At 36.9% G+C, this 18047-nt stretch overlaps 5 protein-coding genes and 1 non-coding gene across 7 annotated transcripts in view; 4 read left to right on the top strand and 2 right to left on the bottom strand.

Moving 5' to 3' along the window:
• Nucleotides 1-125, top strand: part of LOC111498633 (protein YIPF5 homolog) — a 1584-nt gene extending 1459 nt beyond the window's left edge. Inside the window, exon 2 of the mRNA XM_023149952.1 lies at nucleotides 39-125. The gene's annotated coding sequence lies outside the window, so the exon portion shown is untranslated. The remainder of the gene's footprint in view (nucleotides 1-38) is intronic.
• Nucleotides 126-2172: 2047 nt separating this feature from the next.
• On the top strand, nucleotides 2173-5750 carry LOC111498717. Its single transcript, XM_023150063.1, has 4 exons — nucleotides 2173-2318; nucleotides 2947-3209; nucleotides 3298-3774; nucleotides 5196-5750. Exons 1-4 carry the CDS (start codon nucleotides 2225-2227, stop codon nucleotides 5490-5492), a joined length of 1131 nt encoding a protein of 376 aa, XP_023005831.1. The 5' UTR covers nucleotides 2173-2224; the 3' UTR covers nucleotides 5493-5750.
• A 1627-nt stretch (nucleotides 5751-7377) lies between these two features.
• On the top strand, nucleotides 7378-10052 carry LOC111498811 (protein ABSCISIC ACID-INSENSITIVE 5-like). The gene is made up of 4 exons (XM_023150187.1): nucleotides 7378-7468; nucleotides 7642-8719; nucleotides 8830-8859; nucleotides 9797-10052. The coding sequence occupies exons 2-4, from the start codon at nucleotides 7661-7663 to the stop codon at nucleotides 9887-9889; spliced, it is 1182 nt and encodes a 393-aa protein (XP_023005955.1). The 5' UTR covers nucleotides 7378-7468; nucleotides 7642-7660; the 3' UTR covers nucleotides 9890-10052.
• Nucleotides 10053-10099: 47 nt separating this feature from the next.
• TRNAI-UAU lies at nucleotides 10100-10173 on the bottom strand. Its single transcript has one exon. It is a non-coding gene; the product is annotated as a tRNA-Ile (tRNA).
• A 502-nt stretch (nucleotides 10174-10675) lies between these two features.
• Nucleotides 10676-11525, top strand: LOC111498803 (protein BIC1-like). Its single transcript, XM_023150178.1, has one exon. It carries the CDS (start codon nucleotides 10940-10942, stop codon nucleotides 11378-11380), a length of 441 nt encoding a protein of 146 aa, XP_023005946.1. The 5' UTR covers nucleotides 10676-10939; the 3' UTR covers nucleotides 11381-11525.
• A 1110-nt stretch (nucleotides 11526-12635) lies between these two features.
• On the bottom strand, nucleotides 12636-17619 carry LOC111498732 (protein CIA1-like). Of its 2 annotated transcripts, XM_023150086.1 has the most exons (10): nucleotides 17204-17619; nucleotides 16761-16907; nucleotides 16385-16603; nucleotides 16203-16267; nucleotides 16018-16083; nucleotides 15788-15859; nucleotides 14869-14931; nucleotides 13830-13899; nucleotides 13404-13487; nucleotides 12636-12899 (listed from the first exon to the last, which is right to left on the bottom strand). In XM_023150086.1, exons 1-10 carry the CDS (start codon nucleotides 17396-17398, stop codon nucleotides 12828-12830), a joined length of 1053 nt encoding a protein of 350 aa, XP_023005854.1. In that variant the 5' UTR covers nucleotides 17399-17619; the 3' UTR covers nucleotides 12636-12827. The 2 variants fall into 2 exon arrangements, 1 of the variants encoding a protein (XP_023005854.1); XR_002720860.1 differs by lacking the exon at nucleotides 12636-12899 and having other exon boundaries at nucleotides 13398-13487; nucleotides 15788-15867.
• Between the last annotated feature and the right edge of the window lie 428 nt (nucleotides 17620-18047).

Below are 18047 nucleotides of genomic sequence, written 5' to 3'. Positions count from 1 at the left end.
TTTTTTTTTTTTTTTTTTTTTTTTTTTTTTTTTTTTTTTTTTTTTTTTTGTTACTATATTGATTACGTGAAATGGGTAGAGTTTGGATACTTGATGTGGTAAATGAGATATCTTTGTTCTTTTAATTTCTCTATTTCGTTCTTCAGGATGGTCGGTATTTCTCATGAGTTTTGTAGGAGATAAACAGGATCTACAAATGTGTCCTTGAGTTCTAAGGGAGTTAAGCTAGTTTACTTGTAGGTATCAGAATGGATTGTTTTGAATCTACACTTCAAGTTATTTGTATGGTATGCTTGGTTGATGATTGCCTCCACCTCAATATCCAAGCGTTACCAATGCCCCTTTGAGCAATTATCTTGGAGATAAACCAAGTTTAGTTTAGTTGCACCTTATCTTGATGATTGGCCTCCACTCTTCTCTTTTGGATTTTGAACCTGTTGTTTGCTTCTTCTTTTGTCTTAGTATCACAGTGTCTTCATGCAATGTTTTGAAAGACTTAAAACTGGTCTTTAGGCTTTTTCTTTGGAAGGATTGAGTGTCCAGACATAAGCATCGAAAGCCATCGAAACATCGTCTGCATGTGTCGAACCAATTTGACCAGCTTTTGAACTTCGTATCTATAAGCGGGATCATGTTCAATGTCCTAGTAATGTGTACGTGGTTAAGTTGTGCCCTTGCTGATATGATAACTAGCAGAGGTTTGAAGAATGTACTAGGCTGTTTTAACTGATCTGGTTTGATGTTTCTGGTTGTCATTTGACTCGATATTGAAGAAAGAATTGGGTTAGCACGTCGCTTGGTTATAGAGGTGGAAGGTTGTTTTGGATGATAGATAGTTATTTCTTGATACGAGTTCATAACGAAATCATTTAGATCGTTTCTCTGTGCATTGTTGGTCTTACCACCAAGGAACCATAGATGTTGTCTTTATAAGAACCAAGGAAATATGTAAGGGATAGAGTTTTCTTTTCTTTCCTTTGGTTGGAAAGAAATGGAAGGATATCTACTGGATAGATCGATAGATCGTGGGAGGATATGTCGAGTCTTCGTCGTATTGTTTCATTGTTGATTCACAATGCAAAATTGTTTTGTTTTCCCCCCATGGAGTAAAGTTCCACAAACATTTCAGCTTTTAGTTTTAGTGAACAGCTCAACTTGTTATCTAAGGCCTCCACGATTGTTACCAGAATCTGAAGTTCTTGAGGCTGTTCCTGACTGCAACATGTAACTGCTGGGTAGTTGACTGATGTTTATGTCTTTCCTGGTTCGTTTTGATGATAGGTATTCGATCATCAAGACGAACTCGGTTAGATTATGTTGTTGCCATCTATTTGTTTGTACCCAGTAATACTTGATCTTAAAGCTGCAGATCATTGAGGTTTCCTATTTTCATGGTATTCTTATTCACTCGTGGTACCAGTTCATCCATGTACCACCTCCTTTACATGCCTACTAGCTTCTTTCTTGATTCGTCTTCAAACCACATTTTACTAGGAGAAGTTCGTTCTAATACCACATGCCTTAGTGGCTTGTGTTTAACCGTCATAGTATCACATGATAATCATTGAACGTACAATTTATCCTACTAAACCCTAAAGCAATCTAATAGTAAGTTCACTTATCTCAATAAGCTAATTCCAACGGTACAAGCTGAGCTAATGTTACTTCGAGGGAGTGAGGGATTTAAATGCACTATTTATAGTTCATTTGATATCATTTATCTATTATAGTTCATCTCCGTTTCAAGTTAAATAATAGTTCATCTTCATCTCAACTTTATCATTACTATTAAACCAAGACAATCTAGGCACGTTTTTGTTCAAATTCATTATTGAAAATATATCATAACGACTTACGACCCATTTGAAATATCTATCTATATATATATATAGACAAACATGTACTCGAAATTAATAAAAATGATTGTATTTATAAATTATTTATTTGTGTCATACTTCTGTTCATTACAAATATCAAACTGTATATTAGTCAAAGTCAAACTAATCGGTCAACTACAAGTTCATAAAAAATAAAATAAAGTAAAATTCCAAGATCAATTTGTTGTAGTAAGACAGAATATTTAAAGGAAAAAGGAAAGACACGTGTAAGAGAGAAAATTTTAAAAATTATATTATTTTGACAAATACAAACACAAAGGCCATCTTCGCGCTTCAACTTCTCTGTTTTTCCCACTTCAGATCTATCCGTTTGACTTTATCTCCGGATGGCGGATGGTGCGAACAGGAAGATTTCCGCAGCATCGGCCAGAGCTCATACGAGGAGAGCTAAGCAGAGCAGTTCTTCCCCGATTTCTTCAGGTTTTCCTATCTCCATTTTCTCCACTGTTTGTTAGAATTTTTAGGCGTTCTTTGTTTCTCATATTCTGAAATTCGCACGTCAATGATATGCGTTGTTGCTTATTTCGTTTCTGAAGAAATTGATGATTTGAAGATGGAAGTAACGAGGAATTGTAGTTCTCCGTTTGGTTTTAATGAAGTTGACTAAGCTATTGCAATGACCAAAATCGACCTAATCTGTAGTTTATGGTGCTGTTTTCAATTTCTAACCTCGATCTTTCGGGCATGAAATTTTTGTCTACACCATCAAACTAGCGACATATTCTTGTTATTCCTTGTTACTAATCTATTGGATTTCTTCAGTTTTATTTCCCCCAATTGTCATTACTGCTAAGCGGAGTAGCATGTGTGGATATCAAGCATTGAACTAGCTGCCGTTTTACGTTTGACTTTTAGCCGCTCTTGTAATCTAATCTGAGTAGGAATGGCTCTTCATTTTGTTACATATTATAGATAGTCTCCATGTTATTATAGAACAAATAACATGATTGATTTTCTCTTAATTCTTTTTTCATCGTTTTGTTTTGTTCTTGTTCTTGTTCTTGTTGCGTTGATCTACTGCTCTTCTGACTAGAACTTAAAATTACAGGATTGCTAAAAAGTACAGTAGTGCTGCTCTTTTTTGGGTTTTTGGCCTGGGGTTATCAGGCAATCCAGCCTCCTGCACCAAAAATATGTGGCTCCCCTGATGGTCCTCTTATCACAGCACCAAGAATAAAGCTTAGAGACGGTAGGTATTTGGCATACAAGGAGCATGGGGTTCCAAAAGCTTCAGCTAAATTCAAGATTATCTATGTCCATAGCTTTGGTTCTTGCAGACACGATGCCATTGTTGCAAACACCATCTCCCCGGTACCATCTATGATTCTCCCTTTAATGTTCTAATTGTTCTGGAAATGCTTATAAACACGCAATTGTAATCTCTATTGACATCTTGCAGGGCATAATTGAAAACCTAGGAATCTACTTTGTATCATTTGACAGATCTGGTTACGGAGAGAGCGATCCAAATCCGAAACGAACTGCGAAAACTATTGCTTTTGATATAGAGGAGCTAGCTGATGAATTGGGACTAGGATCCAAATTCTATGTTGTTGGGTTTTCCATGGGTAGTCAGGCTGTTTGGAGCTGTCTAAAATATATTCCTAACAGGCTTGCAGGGGCAGCACTATTAGCGCCAGTTATTAACTATTGGTGGCCTGGGCTCCCTGCAAACTTAACAAAGGAAGCTTTCTATCAGCAGTTTCAGCGGGATCAGTGGGCAGTTCGTGTTGCTCATTACACCCCCTGGCTTACCTACTGGTGGTATACACAAAAATGGTTTCCTTCTTCTAGTATTGTTGGATCTAATCCCAACATTCTATCTCGTCAAGACAAAGAACTCCAATCCAAGCGAGTGATCAGGGAATTATGTGCGGTATGTGAATTTTCTTTATGAAATTTTGGTTTCTACTTTTTGGATCTTATCTTATTCAACGCTGACTGTTTAAATGATAAAGATGGTGCACAATGGTGATTCCTATGCTCTTACATAAAATAAATAAAATTAAATTAAATTAAAAATCTTGGCCAAATCTGAGAGGTGGGATGGAAGTAAACGTGTGGAAAAATCAACGTCCTACCCTCAAGTGTTGGTTTGGTACATTCAGAAGTCTGCCATAAACAATGTTGAATTAGGAAAGGAGACAAATTATACATATGAGGGGGGAAATGCAGAGGCTATAAATACACGAGGATAACATTAGGTTTGCCAAACTGTTTGGTGGCACGTATAGAAGTGAGGCAAATTGATAGGAACCTTAGAACGCCCTTTCATTTTATGTATGTTAGGGTTGGTGGGAAAAGGATGGAGTGAGTAGTGTGATGGAATACACGGAGTGTGGATAGGAGTAGGTAAGAATAGGAACTGTCTTTTGTATTAGTGTCAAGGGGTTGGTGAATCCAATGGAATATATGGTAGGGGTGAGCACTACGACGAGGGTACGTATTTGTCCAGTAGACAGAAAAAGAGTACATAAGGATAATATAACAAGAGAGAGTGAAGGGGATAAAATGTACTGTTTGAGAGTAGTAGGAGACAAGATATCGGCATTTGGTGGCTTTTGGAAATTTAGATCTGGGTGGGAAACACCTCTCCACTCTCCTCGTGGGATTCCTTGATTACCACAATAGCGAGACTGTAAAGGACAGGAAAAAAGATTTACCGAGTATTTGAAGGAAAAGGTTTAAGGTTGAGTTGAATGAATCTTGAGTCTTGACTTCCGAATTACCTCGTTCAAGAAAAGAGCTACTGAATATGCTTTACCGAGTGTTTGAAGGTGAAGAAAAGAATAGATTCGAGACCAGCCATATGTCCTGTTCAGTCGATGTCTTGCTTCCCCTTGCAATGCCTTTACTGGGAGACAGGGAATGAAAAATATTCATCTGAACAAGTTTGGAAGGCATTAGTGAAGTATGTGAGGAATTCTGGATTGAATCCTGGTTAAAGGCTGTCTTCCTATGTTACAAAGCTTATAAATATGATCCTAGAATCAAAATAGTCAATTATGATAAGCCGAGAAAGAAAGGACGAAACTTTCAAGTTCTCGTACTTTTAGGTTTTATTTTAAAAAACGTAGTTATCAATTTAGATCCAAGCTTCAAGTTCGTGGTTAATAAGTTTTTAAACTTAAAAATGTGTCTTAACATTATCCCTCAAAACTAATCGATCATAGCTCATTGATAATTGGTATCTAGGAGGTTCAAATCACCGTACCCCCCTACCCCATATTTGTTGTACTTCTTTAAAGCTAAACTAGGGTAATTAGCTAACATTTTATCCTTGCATGAAATTCTCAGCATGTTTCTAGCCAACAAGGAGAACAGGAATCTATCCACAGGGACGCCATTGTTGGATTTGGGAGGTGGGAATTCAGTCCTCTGAATCTGGAAAACCCATTCCCAGAAAAAGAAGGTTCTGTCCATTTATGGCATGGAGATGAAGACAAGATTGTGCCTGTCACGCTTCAACGATACATTGCTAAACAGCTTCCTTGGATTCATTATCACGAGGTAGCAGGTGCCGGTCATTGGTTTCCCATAGCTGATGGTATGTCTGAATCCATCATTAAAGCTCTTCTTCTTAATGATAAATAGGCTTTTATTACAGCTTCTGCTGGGTTGGTGATTCTTCATTACTCCATTTTTGTCTCTCATCCTTGCCACTACATTGCATGAGATGACAACAATGGATACGTCTATCAACGTCTCTCTTACTGATGGTTGAAATTTAGGGTTCAAAGTGTGTAATTATGTCAAAGTGTGATGATATCGTGTTCGACCTTATCTTGTGTGCTCCTTGACTAATCTTATGAGATAATCACTTGAGACTACACGATACTTGATGGTTGGAAATTAGGTAGGATTTGAAAATCTTCCATATTTTTTCACTTGACCCACTATCACTCGGCCAACAAAAGATTATTTGCGGATGTTAGGATGATTTGCCGACAATTTTATACATAGGATATACGAGATAGAAATTTCAAATTTGTGTTTGACCATACGTCTAAGGGATAGGATAGGACTTCGGAGGAGAGCCACTATATTCTTTCCTATTAGAACCCGTCGAATAATATCTCAAACTATTATTTCAAGGAGAGAATCTAGATTCTAAGATGCATTCGATATGAATTTATACATAAAAATTGTTGTGGCAGGAATGACATTGAACTTAAATCTAAAAAATGTTAATAAATCATTCCTATTGCCGAAACCTCACCATAGGAGTGGGATTTTCAAAAAACCAAGGTCGCGGGTGGCCAAGAGAACTTACTATAATATGATTTTATTTATTTATTTATTTATTTTGTATATAAAAATTTATATTTGACCATAACTATCTTTTATCAATTAATTTAATTTTAGATTTGTATCACTTGGCTCAAATTGGTCAAATTGGTGTCTATAAATTTATTAGACATTAAATTAAAAAATTTATATTATTCAAAAAAAAAAAAAATTCTACAGACATTCTTAATAAAATAAAATTTTTAAAGATTTATTAATATTTTAAAAATAAAGAAATATATTAGATACAAATGTTCAAAATTAAAATTAATAATTAGTAATTTTTCATTTTAGTTTAAAAAGTGATTTTTGGTCTATGATTTCTCATACTTCGAGTAGACCTTCACATTATTATTTTTTTTATTAATCTGCATTCAACAAATTTTAAAAATATATTCAGTATATTATTTGTTAAAAAAAAAAAAATTATTATTATTAAAATAAAAAAATAAAATAAAATACACATAAAAAAAAACAGCTAAATAGTCAATTAAAAAGTACCACGTGCCTAGGCTTCAGCTATCCCCACTTGCATGCGACGATATCGCTATCCAAAGTACCCTCCAGATCACCTCTCCTCTATGTCATAACCCTAAAGCTGCTAAAATTACCCAGCATTCACCAATGAAACAAAACAACAGCTAACGTGGAAGATGCTCATTGACTTCCACAACTAAAGTGTGTAAGCTAGCTACACAGAATCTCCACCCAGCTTAGAGGCAAAAAAAATACGTGTTCGTTTACGAGAGTCCAGACAGTGTAAAAAAAAGCTAAACAGAGCCACGTGTCTTGCACGTGTCATGGACTTCGTAGATTGGCTCAAACAAAAGAAGAACGCCCTCCAATTTTCAAATCCTTAATAAAAAAATAAAAAATTAATCTCTTAACAAAATAAATAAATAAATATAATTTCTTACTTCGAGGAATTTAAGTAGTGGGCTCCACCTCTCTCATTTTGTCTCTGGCTCTTCCCCAAGACAATGTCATCAAAAGGCTACCATTTACCAGGACCCTTTTAATTCAAGACATCCAGTAAAGCTATATATATATATATAGAGAGAGAGAGAGACTGAAAAGGCCGTAGTTTTAGCACGCTGCTCTGTTCCTTCTCGTCTTCAAGCTTCGTATTTTGTTGCAGAGATTCAGAGCTTGAGAAAGCTTCGTTAATGGCGGCTTCTGTTAGATTGGAAGCTTTGGATTTGATGGTTTAAACTCTCAAGCTTACACAAGGAATAGCAGTCTCTGTTTCTCTTCATCTTCACAGCTTCTCCTATTTCTTTCTGGTACCTTCAATGGCTGCCCTGTTTCCGCCATTAAAGCTCTGTTTCTTTAAATTTGGAGTTTTTGACATACCCATTTGAAAATTAATACAAAAAAGGGAAATTTTGTTCGTTTTCTTCTCCATCCATTAATGAAATTTCTGATATTCTTGTTTTCTTTTCACTGATCTTCGCAGACATCGGAAGAACTTAAAGATGGTGATAACAGAATCAGAAATGTTGTCGCGTGATGAAGCGGAATCGCCATTGCAGTCTGAGCAGCAGCTCAAGAACAATGGATTCTCTTCCCTTGGAAGACAATCCTCCATTTACTCTCTTACACTGGACGAATTTCAGCATACTCTCTGTGAGGGTGGCAAGAATTTTGGGTCAATGAACATGGATGAGTTCCTCACCAGCATTTGGACGGCGGAGGAAAACCAAGCAGTCAGTGGAAGCCACTCCGCCGCCACTGCCGTGGCGGCTGCGGCGGCATTGAGTAATACTCAGACTCACCTGCCGGTGACCGGAACGTCGTGGGGGAAACGCAATATCGAGAAGCAAGCCAGCTTGGCTCGCCAAGGTTCGCTAACAGTTCCTTCGCCGTTGTGTCGGAAGACGGTGGAAGAGGTTTGGTCGGAGATTCATAAGAGCCATCAGGGGCAGAGTCAAAACAGCAATTCACAAGAGTCCGCCGCGCGCCAACCAACTTTTGGGGAGATGACATTGGAGGATTTTCTGATCAAAGCAGGGGTTGTGCAAGAGCCTTGCGGCGGAGCAGGAGTGGTGCAGCCATTGCAACCACCGCAGCAGTATAGTTTGTACCAGAATAGCAACCACGCCGTTGGTGGTGGTTATGTTTCAAGGCCTATTGGACTCAGTACATCTGCAGCTGGCGGTGGTAGCATTATAACTGGGTATGCTAGCAATGGTAAAAGAAACAGTTTTTATTCGTCACAGGCTCCTCATGGTGGTGGCGGAGGAGGAGGATATCCGCCTGCTCAGCCGTTGGGGATGGCGGCGCCTGTGAGTCCAGTTTCCTCCGATGGAATGTGCGGGAATCAGGTGGATAAGTCGAATCAATTTGGGTTAAGAGGTAGGAAGAGAGTGATTGATGGGGCAGTTGAGAAAGTTGTGGAGAGGAGACAGAGGAGGATGATAAAGAACAGGGAGTCGGCGGCGAGGTCCAGAGCTAGAAAACAGGCTTACACAGTGGAGTTAGAAGCAGAGCTGAACCAGTTAATAGAGGAAAATGGACAGCTTAAGCAGGCCTTGGTAAGCAACATCATGTGAAAACATTTGATGTTTTTAGACAGCAATTGCCCACTGTTGTGATTCTAACCAGATTTTGTGTTCTTTTTTTTTTGGTTTTGGAACATGAACAGGCAGAGCTTGAGAGGAAGGGAAAGCAACAGGTACCTTTCCTTTCCTTCTTTCTCGATTGTGAGAGTCCACCTTAGTTGCACTCGATTGTGAGAGTCCACCTTAGTTGCACTCGATTGTGAGAGTCCATCTTAGTTGCACTCGATTGTGAGAGTCCATCTTAGTTGCACTCGATTGTGAGATTCCACCTTAGTTGGAGAGCGGAAACCTCTTCCTATCTATATATAATTTAGGAACTTTGAGGAGAACTCGAGAAGGAACGTCCAAAAAGGACTATATCGGTTAGCAATGAATTTAGACTTGAACTGATACAAATAGTATCAGAGTCAGACACTAATTGATGTGCTAGCGAGAATATTAGGTCTTGAAGGGAGATGGATTGCGGATCCCACATCGTAGAAGAGAACAAAACCTTTTTTTATAAAGATGTGGGAACCTCTCTCTCTAGCAAAAGCGTTTTAAAAACCTTGAGAAGAAGTTCGAACGGGAAAGTCAAAAGTAGACAATATCAACTAATATTGGGCTTGAGCGGTTATAAATTGTATCAGAGTCAGACATCAAACGATGTGAGTGAAGAGGCTAGGCTAGGCTGTGTGCCAACAAGGACACTAAGTCCAAAGTAGACAATATCAACTACTATTGGGCTTAAATAGTTACAAATGGTATCAGAGTCGTGATGTGTGAGTGAGGAGGACACTGGGTCTTGAAGAGGGATGGATTGTAAGATCCCACACCCGTTGGGGAGGAGAACAAACCACGTTTTAAAAACCTTGAGTGGAATCTTGGAGGGGAAAAGCTTTCGTAACTCTGAGAGGAAATGTCCAAAGAGCTTGAGGGGACTCCCGAGAGCTCGGGGAAAGTACAAAGTGGACAATATCGGCTAGCAATGGGCTTGAATCAATCCTAACCTAATTTGTTCGATGTCTTTCTAAATTCATAGAGATTGAGCTATATACTCCATCTTTGCAGTACATCGAGGGAACAAAGAACGGTCATACGAAGGCACAAAGAGCGAAGGAAAAGCTTGGTGTTATGAGGAGAAGCTTGAGCTGCCCATTGTGAAACAAAATGGCTACCAAATGTCGTAGCCATGGTGAACACACAACCCTAAAAACTGCTGTTCCTCTTCCTTGCTTTTCGTCTGAGTTTGTCGAGGCGTTGTAAAATGAAGTAGATACAACGAGAGTAATGAAAGTAAGGTCTGGCGTTTGTGGTAAAAGAACGATAGTACTGAAATATAATAAAAAAAATGTCAATTTGTCAACGTATTATTGGTCCCGGCGGGGCTCGAACCCGCGACCTTCGGCTCATAAGACCAACGCTCTAACCAACTGAGCTACGGGACCACTTGATAATAACGGTGAATTTAAAAATATTGATAATTAAAAAGTTTGTTGGGTAATTTGAATATTCTAAACCCAAAACCACATTTGGACCAATTTGGAGGTTTTAAAAACAACCTAACATGAGCTCTAACTCAATGTCACTTTGTGCTCGTCACTAATTTAAGCATGAACGAGTGTTAGGTCGAATCTGACAACGGTGCATGATTTTTTTTTTTTTTTTTGCAAATCGTTAAGACTCTAAATTCTAAACTAATCACGTCAATTTTATCAATTAGTAACTTGAAACAGCTACTTTGTGATGGCTTCATTGAATAATTTTTACTCATTTTGTATAGCTTTCTGATAGTGGGGTAAAAAAATATGCTATCGATTTACTAAACCCGCGTACAAAATGATGAACTAAGATTTGTAAACGTCAAAAACATTAGAAAAATATGTGTTTGAACGAAGGTGGTGTGGTGTGTTTCGTAATAAAGAAATTTGTAGAATGAATGTGTATGAATTGAACACATATGAGCTTCACCAAAATCAACATCAGCCTCATAATGCTCCAAATTCCCAATCAAAACCAAAACCACATATCTTTCCTCCTAAAAATCTACGCCTCCGATTTCTCCATGTGGATTCTCTTTTCTTCATTCCTTAATTTCGACTTCACTCTTCAAATCCCTCTAAATTCATTGCCACAATCCTCTTCCATGGCGGACGGAGCTTTCGTCTAGGGTTTTTCCGCATGAGAACAGAGATTCCAGCCAGTTTCTGAAAGATGGAATCTCACCGTCCTGATTCTTTTCTTCCTCCTCCGCCGCCATTGACGGCCCAGAAAGCTCCTGTACCGGCGGAGAAAATCGGAATCGAACAGGAACTGGAGTCTCTGGCTTCGAAAAAACGCTCGGAATCAGAAGTGCAGGAGGTCGCCGCGGGTAAGGAAATGCAAGTACAGACGACAACGGCGGCGGCGGCGGCGGAGGAGGAGGAGGAGGAGGAAGGTGGACGGGAGAGGCTGAAGAGGCACCGGCGGGAGATGGGCGGCCGAGTCTGGATACCGGATATATGGGGGCAAGAGGAACTTCTGAAGGAGTGGATTGATTGCTCCGGCTTCGATGCTTGTTTATTTCCGACTGGAATCGGGTTGGCGAGGGCGGCGCTGGTTGAAGAAGGAAGAAGGGCCAACAATGGCGGATTCAGACTGGAGAACAGGTGCTGAATTTACAGTAAATTTGTTTAGGATTAATTGAAATAAAAACAAAGAAAATTCATTTCCCAAGCTCTGAAGATTATTAGTTTCCAACATTTGGGGAAGAGGAATTTGAATGGAAACACAATCAAACAAAACTGCTTTTATTTCATTATTTCATTGGCCATTTGATTTTCCATTTTATTGTTAATTAATACAATTATGAATTATTCATGCTTTCCTTCAATAATATTATTGTTTATTATTATTATTAATGTTAATTATTCTTATTCCCTTGCCATTTATTTGCATCTATTCATGATCTCTCTCTATTTTTCTTATATTTAAACTATGAAAATTTTTGAACTATGAAACTTTTTTTTTTTCTTTTTCATTCTCTCTGTCCTCTGCAAATCAATGAAATACTCTACAAATTCATTAAAATATTTTCAAATAACCCATTTTTAAATATAGTTTTGTTATATTGAAAGAAAAAACTGTATTTTACTTTTTCTTTTCTTTTTTTTTTTAAGGTAAAACAAGATTTTACAGTTTTCGTGAACATGGAATAAGCAAAATTCAAAGGGAAAAAAAACTAAATTATGTAAAAAAAAATGTGTTTACTAAAACTTGGCCACGTGTAATTTTGTGTTTTGAGTTTAAATATCCTAAAATGGTAATTTTAATTAAACATGGTTAAATTTGTTTATTTGTTTAATCGAGTTTGAAAATTATAAATTTAGTTTTAAAACTTTTAATTTAGGAAAGTTCTATCAACATAAAATTTAAATTCTTGTTAATTTTTCATCCATATATATTAAACGTAGAATTAAAAATTTATGAAAACCCACTTTTAAATATTGAACTTATAATAATTATTTAAAGTTTAGAGATCAAAAAAACACAAATTTAGAATTTTAAAAACTAAATTTTGTAATTTAACTTTAAATAATAATTTAGAATATATTTATAATTTTTTCCCGAAAGAAAAAATAGTAATTTAAAGCTTTGGATAATCAAGTCAAATATCCCAATATCAAATTCTTGGATATAAGATTCTCTCCAATAACAACTTGGATAGCTAAATCACAACCAAGCATTCAAAGTGGGCTTGGAATAACTTTTATAGGAAAAAAAAAAGAAAAAAAAAGAAAAAAAAGCGACTTTAGATCATAAAAAAAGGTACTTTTGAAGAATTTCACAATACTTGATTGGACAATCAAAATACAAAAACAAACACAGGCATTTCTATGAGAGGAATTTTCAATAACTTTAAAAGCATAAATAGTAAACAAGACTCAACAATACCATTAAAAATTTTATAACGAAGACATTAATAGATCAGTGGCCCAAAACACAAGTTCACAAAATTATGGGTACTTTTCTACTAGCTGGAAATTCACATAATTCATGATCCTCTTTGGTTACTCATATAAAAATGCTGTGACAAACATGATTTGAAAAGTTAATTCAGGGATTAGCTAACAGAAACCAGCTCCCATATCTTTATTGTACCGTCGTCGCTCGCTGAAGCAAGAAGCCTCTTCTCCTGACAGAAGTTGGATTGAAAAGGTTAGAACCATAGAACTTCGTATTTAAACCAAAACGACGATTGGGAAAAATGTGTGGCATCTCGTATGTAGTAGAGATAATAGGTGCAATAAATCATTTGAAATATCACAGACCAGCAAAAAGACAAGTTAACAGCTCAAGGCAAAGGGGTCTATAAACCTGAGGTCTTTGAACTTTCACTTGGACCGATGACGGTAAGGGCAATTCGGAAGTCAACAAAATTTTCAATGTTTTTTACTCGTTTAAACTAGCTCGTGTGTATCTCAACAACTGTTTAACTCTACAACATTTGATATCTTAAATAGGTGGTGCTGCAAGATGGTGGCTACTATAGGATTTGAGTCAACAAAAAGTAGCACCACGAAATCAAATGCGATTACTCGAAGTCCATAGATGACTATAGTTAAATTCCAGACATGAGCTAATAACTTTAAATGATAGTTAGTGTAAAACATTCTGCAGGTTGAAATAAGAGCCTTACCCCTGGGCTCCATTGCACTGAATTTACATCCATGTTGTGGGCCTTCTCCTTCTTATATAGCAACTGAAATGAAGATCCATCAACCTGCGATGAAAAGGGAGTGGTCAATATTGTTTCATTTCACTTGAAAGTTCCATAATATTTTGTATCTTGGAACTAATAGCATATTTAAATGACGCTAACATGAGCCTATCTCAATAATTAACATGTCTTTACTTCCTTTTAAGAGGTTGTAGGCCCCACATTAATATTTTTAAAAGAACAAACATAGTAACAACAGTCCAACAATCATACTAAGCTGCACCGAACCATGACAAAAAATTTTCAAAAGATACGAAATAATGATATCGTAATACACATGTCTAGATACATTATAGTACAGATGCAAGCAAATGCTAATAACAAGGGGAGGCAAGCCTCCATTACCATTTTCTCTTGATTCTCCACAAACAAACGAATAGCATCGTCAGCTGCTCCACTGGCAATTATGCCGTTTCTGTCACATTCACGTGCAAAAATGATCAGCCACATAGATGTATGGTTAAATAGAAATTACACTATAAGATGCAAAAGAAACACTGCAAAGCACAGGTAATATAAAAGTTACATAGAATAAACCCTAATACGTTACCCAATTAAAATTTGTTGGTGACAATACAGATTATTACTAAGTGAATTTCCTGCAGTGAGTACGTGCGATAAACTTTCTTTTAATATCTATGATTTTCAAGGTCAACTTGCGCACATTACAACTATTCTCACAAGACAACCACCTACTTTTACATTTGGTTGTCAACGTAACTCTTACCATGTTTGACTAGTTAAGAAACTTTTATGATAATTAATAACATAAATAGGAGGCACAGTAAGATATTTTGAACTCATGGGGATTTGGTCTAGTTCAGTTGTATTTACAGCTAAGCCGATTCCTTGAGGTGAAGTACATGTGGGGCACTTTTTTTTTCTTTTTTTTTTTCTGAGAAAACACTTTTCATCAAGACTTCCAATATACGATGATTTTGGTAACCCTTTGGTTTTTGATAATGTCTCATGTATCTATTCTTGATGAAATGAATTAAGTGTTTATTAGTGGAAGGGAGCCTTCTCTTCTCTTGATAATTTTAATTGGGGAGAAAAGGTAGCATTATATAGGTAAATAAAGCTACTCATCAACTGAGTTACGGATACATTGAAAAATGATTTTCTTGTCTTTTCTTTTCTTGTAAGAAACTGAATTATCACTGAAAAAAATGAAAGTTTGTCTTATTCAGGCTGTCAAGAGGCTCCAAAATGGAGAATAAATTAAACTAAGCACTCTACCATTATAATACTATGACCAAATTTCCGAACACCTTAATTTCTTGCTAACTACTGGAGTAATCGTCTTTAGACACGGTAGCACAAGAGAAACAAAAATCTTTCATATACCTTAAATGAAAGCCTTACACAAATAGTGTAATATTACCTTGACCAATGAACAGAGAAGATTGTTCGATCATGATTTCCAGAAAGCGTACAAGTATGCCTCCTAACAAAACCGGATAAAAGAACTATCAGCATGGTTACAGAATAACAGATGTACCATAATAATTGGAGATAAACAAAGCTACAAATAAGATGGTCCCATTAAAGAACCAACTCTTTGAGTATGCCTCTCACACTAAATTGATCCGAAACATCTATGAATGGGTGGCAACAGAAGCATGTGACATGGTACAAGTTGAACAACAGAAGAAACTAAAGGGAGTTAATAAACCCATTTAAGTATAACTGCAGAAAAAAAAGAATTATTTCCTTTGGAAATAGGAGCAAATTTCATTGAGGAATGAAAAAAGGGAGTTATTAGACCCCACCCACCGAAACATTATCACGTTGTCTGTGTATTTAGATGCACATGAAGTACTTTACTCCTGCATTATTCATGAACATGCATATACATCAAGACATTCATATGTTTATCTTTCTGTAAATTAGTCCCTCTTGTTATATGTTTATATCACCCACAATCCCACCCAAATAATAAGTAAAAAACATGGCACACAAATATTGCTGGGTGATATCATTAATTTTGTTGTAGAAGCAAAATCTTCACTAAACAAGGATTCCTTTTTAACTCCTTTGATTACAAGGTTTTAATCAAAGGAGACCGTGTCATTTAGAAAAAATGATATATATTATGAATATTTCTTACCCTACCAAGCCAATGCTTGTACTTTAAGCACAAAAAACCTACCAACCAATATATACTAACAATAAAAAATAAAAAAACATATCACATTGCACCTTGCATCGAAACTTATCAGATCAATAAGTTTCATTACTCCAAAGCCATATTATAATAATTACAATGATGAAGAAGAAGAAGATATTTTTGCATCCCTCACCATGGTGAATAGCCATCCCCAGAATGCAACCTTGTCTCATCTGTTTCCCATATTTTAAGGGTGAGGTCATCACTGCAAAACTAGACCATGGTCAAATTAGATCCACCCAATGGAATAATTTAAAACTTGGTTTGAAATCATTTCTTATTAACTCCAAATGAATGAAGAAATGGGTAATTTGAATTTCCAAGAAAATTTGAAATTTTATTGCTGCCACACACACAGCCTACCTACAGGTGACCATTTTGTCTCCAGTTGCATTGAAAGAAAGGGCCCAAACAGTAGAAGAGTGACCACTGAGAAGAAAATCCGAATCATAATCAAGTTCAATCTAGTTATACTGAAGTTAACTGCCCTGTGGAAATTATGATAGATTTGTAGGAAAACATGGTAGAAAAACGAAATAGTTATGTACTTGTTAGATTCATCTATAGTCTGAACACAGCGCCAATCATCATTGTCATCATCGCCTGCCCAAACCTGAAGTGGTTTCATCATCATAAATTAATATCACCTGTGCAAATCCAAAGTAATTTCCAAAGGCATACGAAAAAAAGTAACTGAAATAGTCTTCAAAGGCATCTAAGAGTTAGGTACCTTGATAGTGTTATCATAGCTACATGAGAATAAAAGATCCAGGGTTGGGTGCCACTGAACCATTTTTACATCTTGTGTGTGTCCTTGCAACACGGAAACACACTCATACTCGTTGCCTGGCAATACTTCCCAAATCCAAACAGTTCTATCTCGACTGCACGTTGCAAGTAGAGAACCAGAAGCATTCCAAGATACACTTTTGACCTCATTCTCATGACCCTAAAAGTCAACCAACGAGACAGTTTTTTTCAATGTACTGATACTTGGATAAGACAAGGAGAATAAAATGGCAGGTAGCAGTATTCATATACATCATCAGGAGAAAATCTTGCAATGAATAGTGACAATGCATATAATACTTGATAGGCAGCACTACCTCTAGAGTGGAAACGCATTCATAGTCACCCCCGATGTTCTCCCACATAGCTGTGGTGGCATCAAAGCTTGCAGTAGCCAATAACTTTCCGTTCGGTGACCAAGAGCATGACCTAACAGTTCTAGTATGCGTTTCTTCCAAAACTGCCTGTAAACAACACTACATTAGCATTCCAGCTCCTAATGTCAATCACCGACATATAAAACTGCAAAATAAACAGAACGAATTCTTGGAAGATGAGGCACTTCCTTAGATGCAAACTTGAGTTGGTTCGATTAGTCATCTAATCCAAATATTTCGTGAAAACGTCATAGTAAAAGAACTGCCAACTCAATGAACAATTTCCACTAAACTAAAGTGATTCCATCCAGGTTAAAATCCAATACCACAAGAACTACTCTAATAATAATCCATTTAATACAAATTTACAGATGAAATAGAACCTTGCAATTCCACGAACCAGAGGAAGGACTTTGCTCCCAGATACGAACGGTTTTATCGCCGCTGCAGGACGCAAAAACAAGTGGAATTCCTTCAGTTCCGGTGGCGGGATTCCAGGCCAGACTCCATACCCGATCAGTGTGACCTTCAAGCTTTGCAGTCTCCTTGAGCTCGAATCGGCCATCCCAAAGCTCCATCACAAGAATGGTATTCCTTTCCCAAATCGCCGGCAAAGCAGGAAGATTATCAAGCCCTAGCTCCACGCAGCCGGAGATTCTGGAACTCGACTTTAATGGCCGGCGAAGGGATAAGTACGCGCCGCCGCGGGTTCTCTCCTCAACGTGTCGTCGGCTTACAGAGATTTAACGCTTTAATGAAGCAAGACAATGATTTCACGGCTCTATTGAAATTGGAAATTGAAAATATGTATGATCTAATAATATTGCATATTAAATTAAATTACATTAAAAAAAAATCACTATGATATAAAATTGATAGGATTTAAAATAAGAAACTATATCTAAGATTTTATTAAAATTTTCGAATATTAACAAAGTTCTTCCTGTTGGATGATGAAAGTCCCATATCTTAATTTAGGGAATGGTCATGGGTTTATAATCTAAGAATACACTCTCCATTGGTATGAGGCCTTTTGGGGAAGCCCAAAGCAAAGCCATGAGAGCTTATGCTCAAAGTGGACAATATCATACCATTGTGGAGAGTTGTGTTCGTCTAACATGGTATCAGAGTCATGCCCTAAACTTAGCCGTGTCAATAGATTGGCAAATCCTTAAATGTCGAACAAAGGACTCCAAAAGGAGTCAAGCCTCCTCGAAGGTACGAAGG

This window comes from Cucurbita maxima, unplaced genomic scaffold (assembly GCF_002738345.1).
Source record: "Cucurbita maxima cultivar Rimu unplaced genomic scaffold, Cmax_1.0 Cma_Scf00025, whole genome shotgun sequence".
NCBI classification, from domain to species: Eukaryota; Viridiplantae; Streptophyta; class Magnoliopsida; order Cucurbitales; family Cucurbitaceae; genus Cucurbita; species Cucurbita maxima.
The sequence above is the reverse complement of the archived record's forward strand: the minus strand, read 5'-3'. Positions and strand labels throughout refer to the sequence as shown.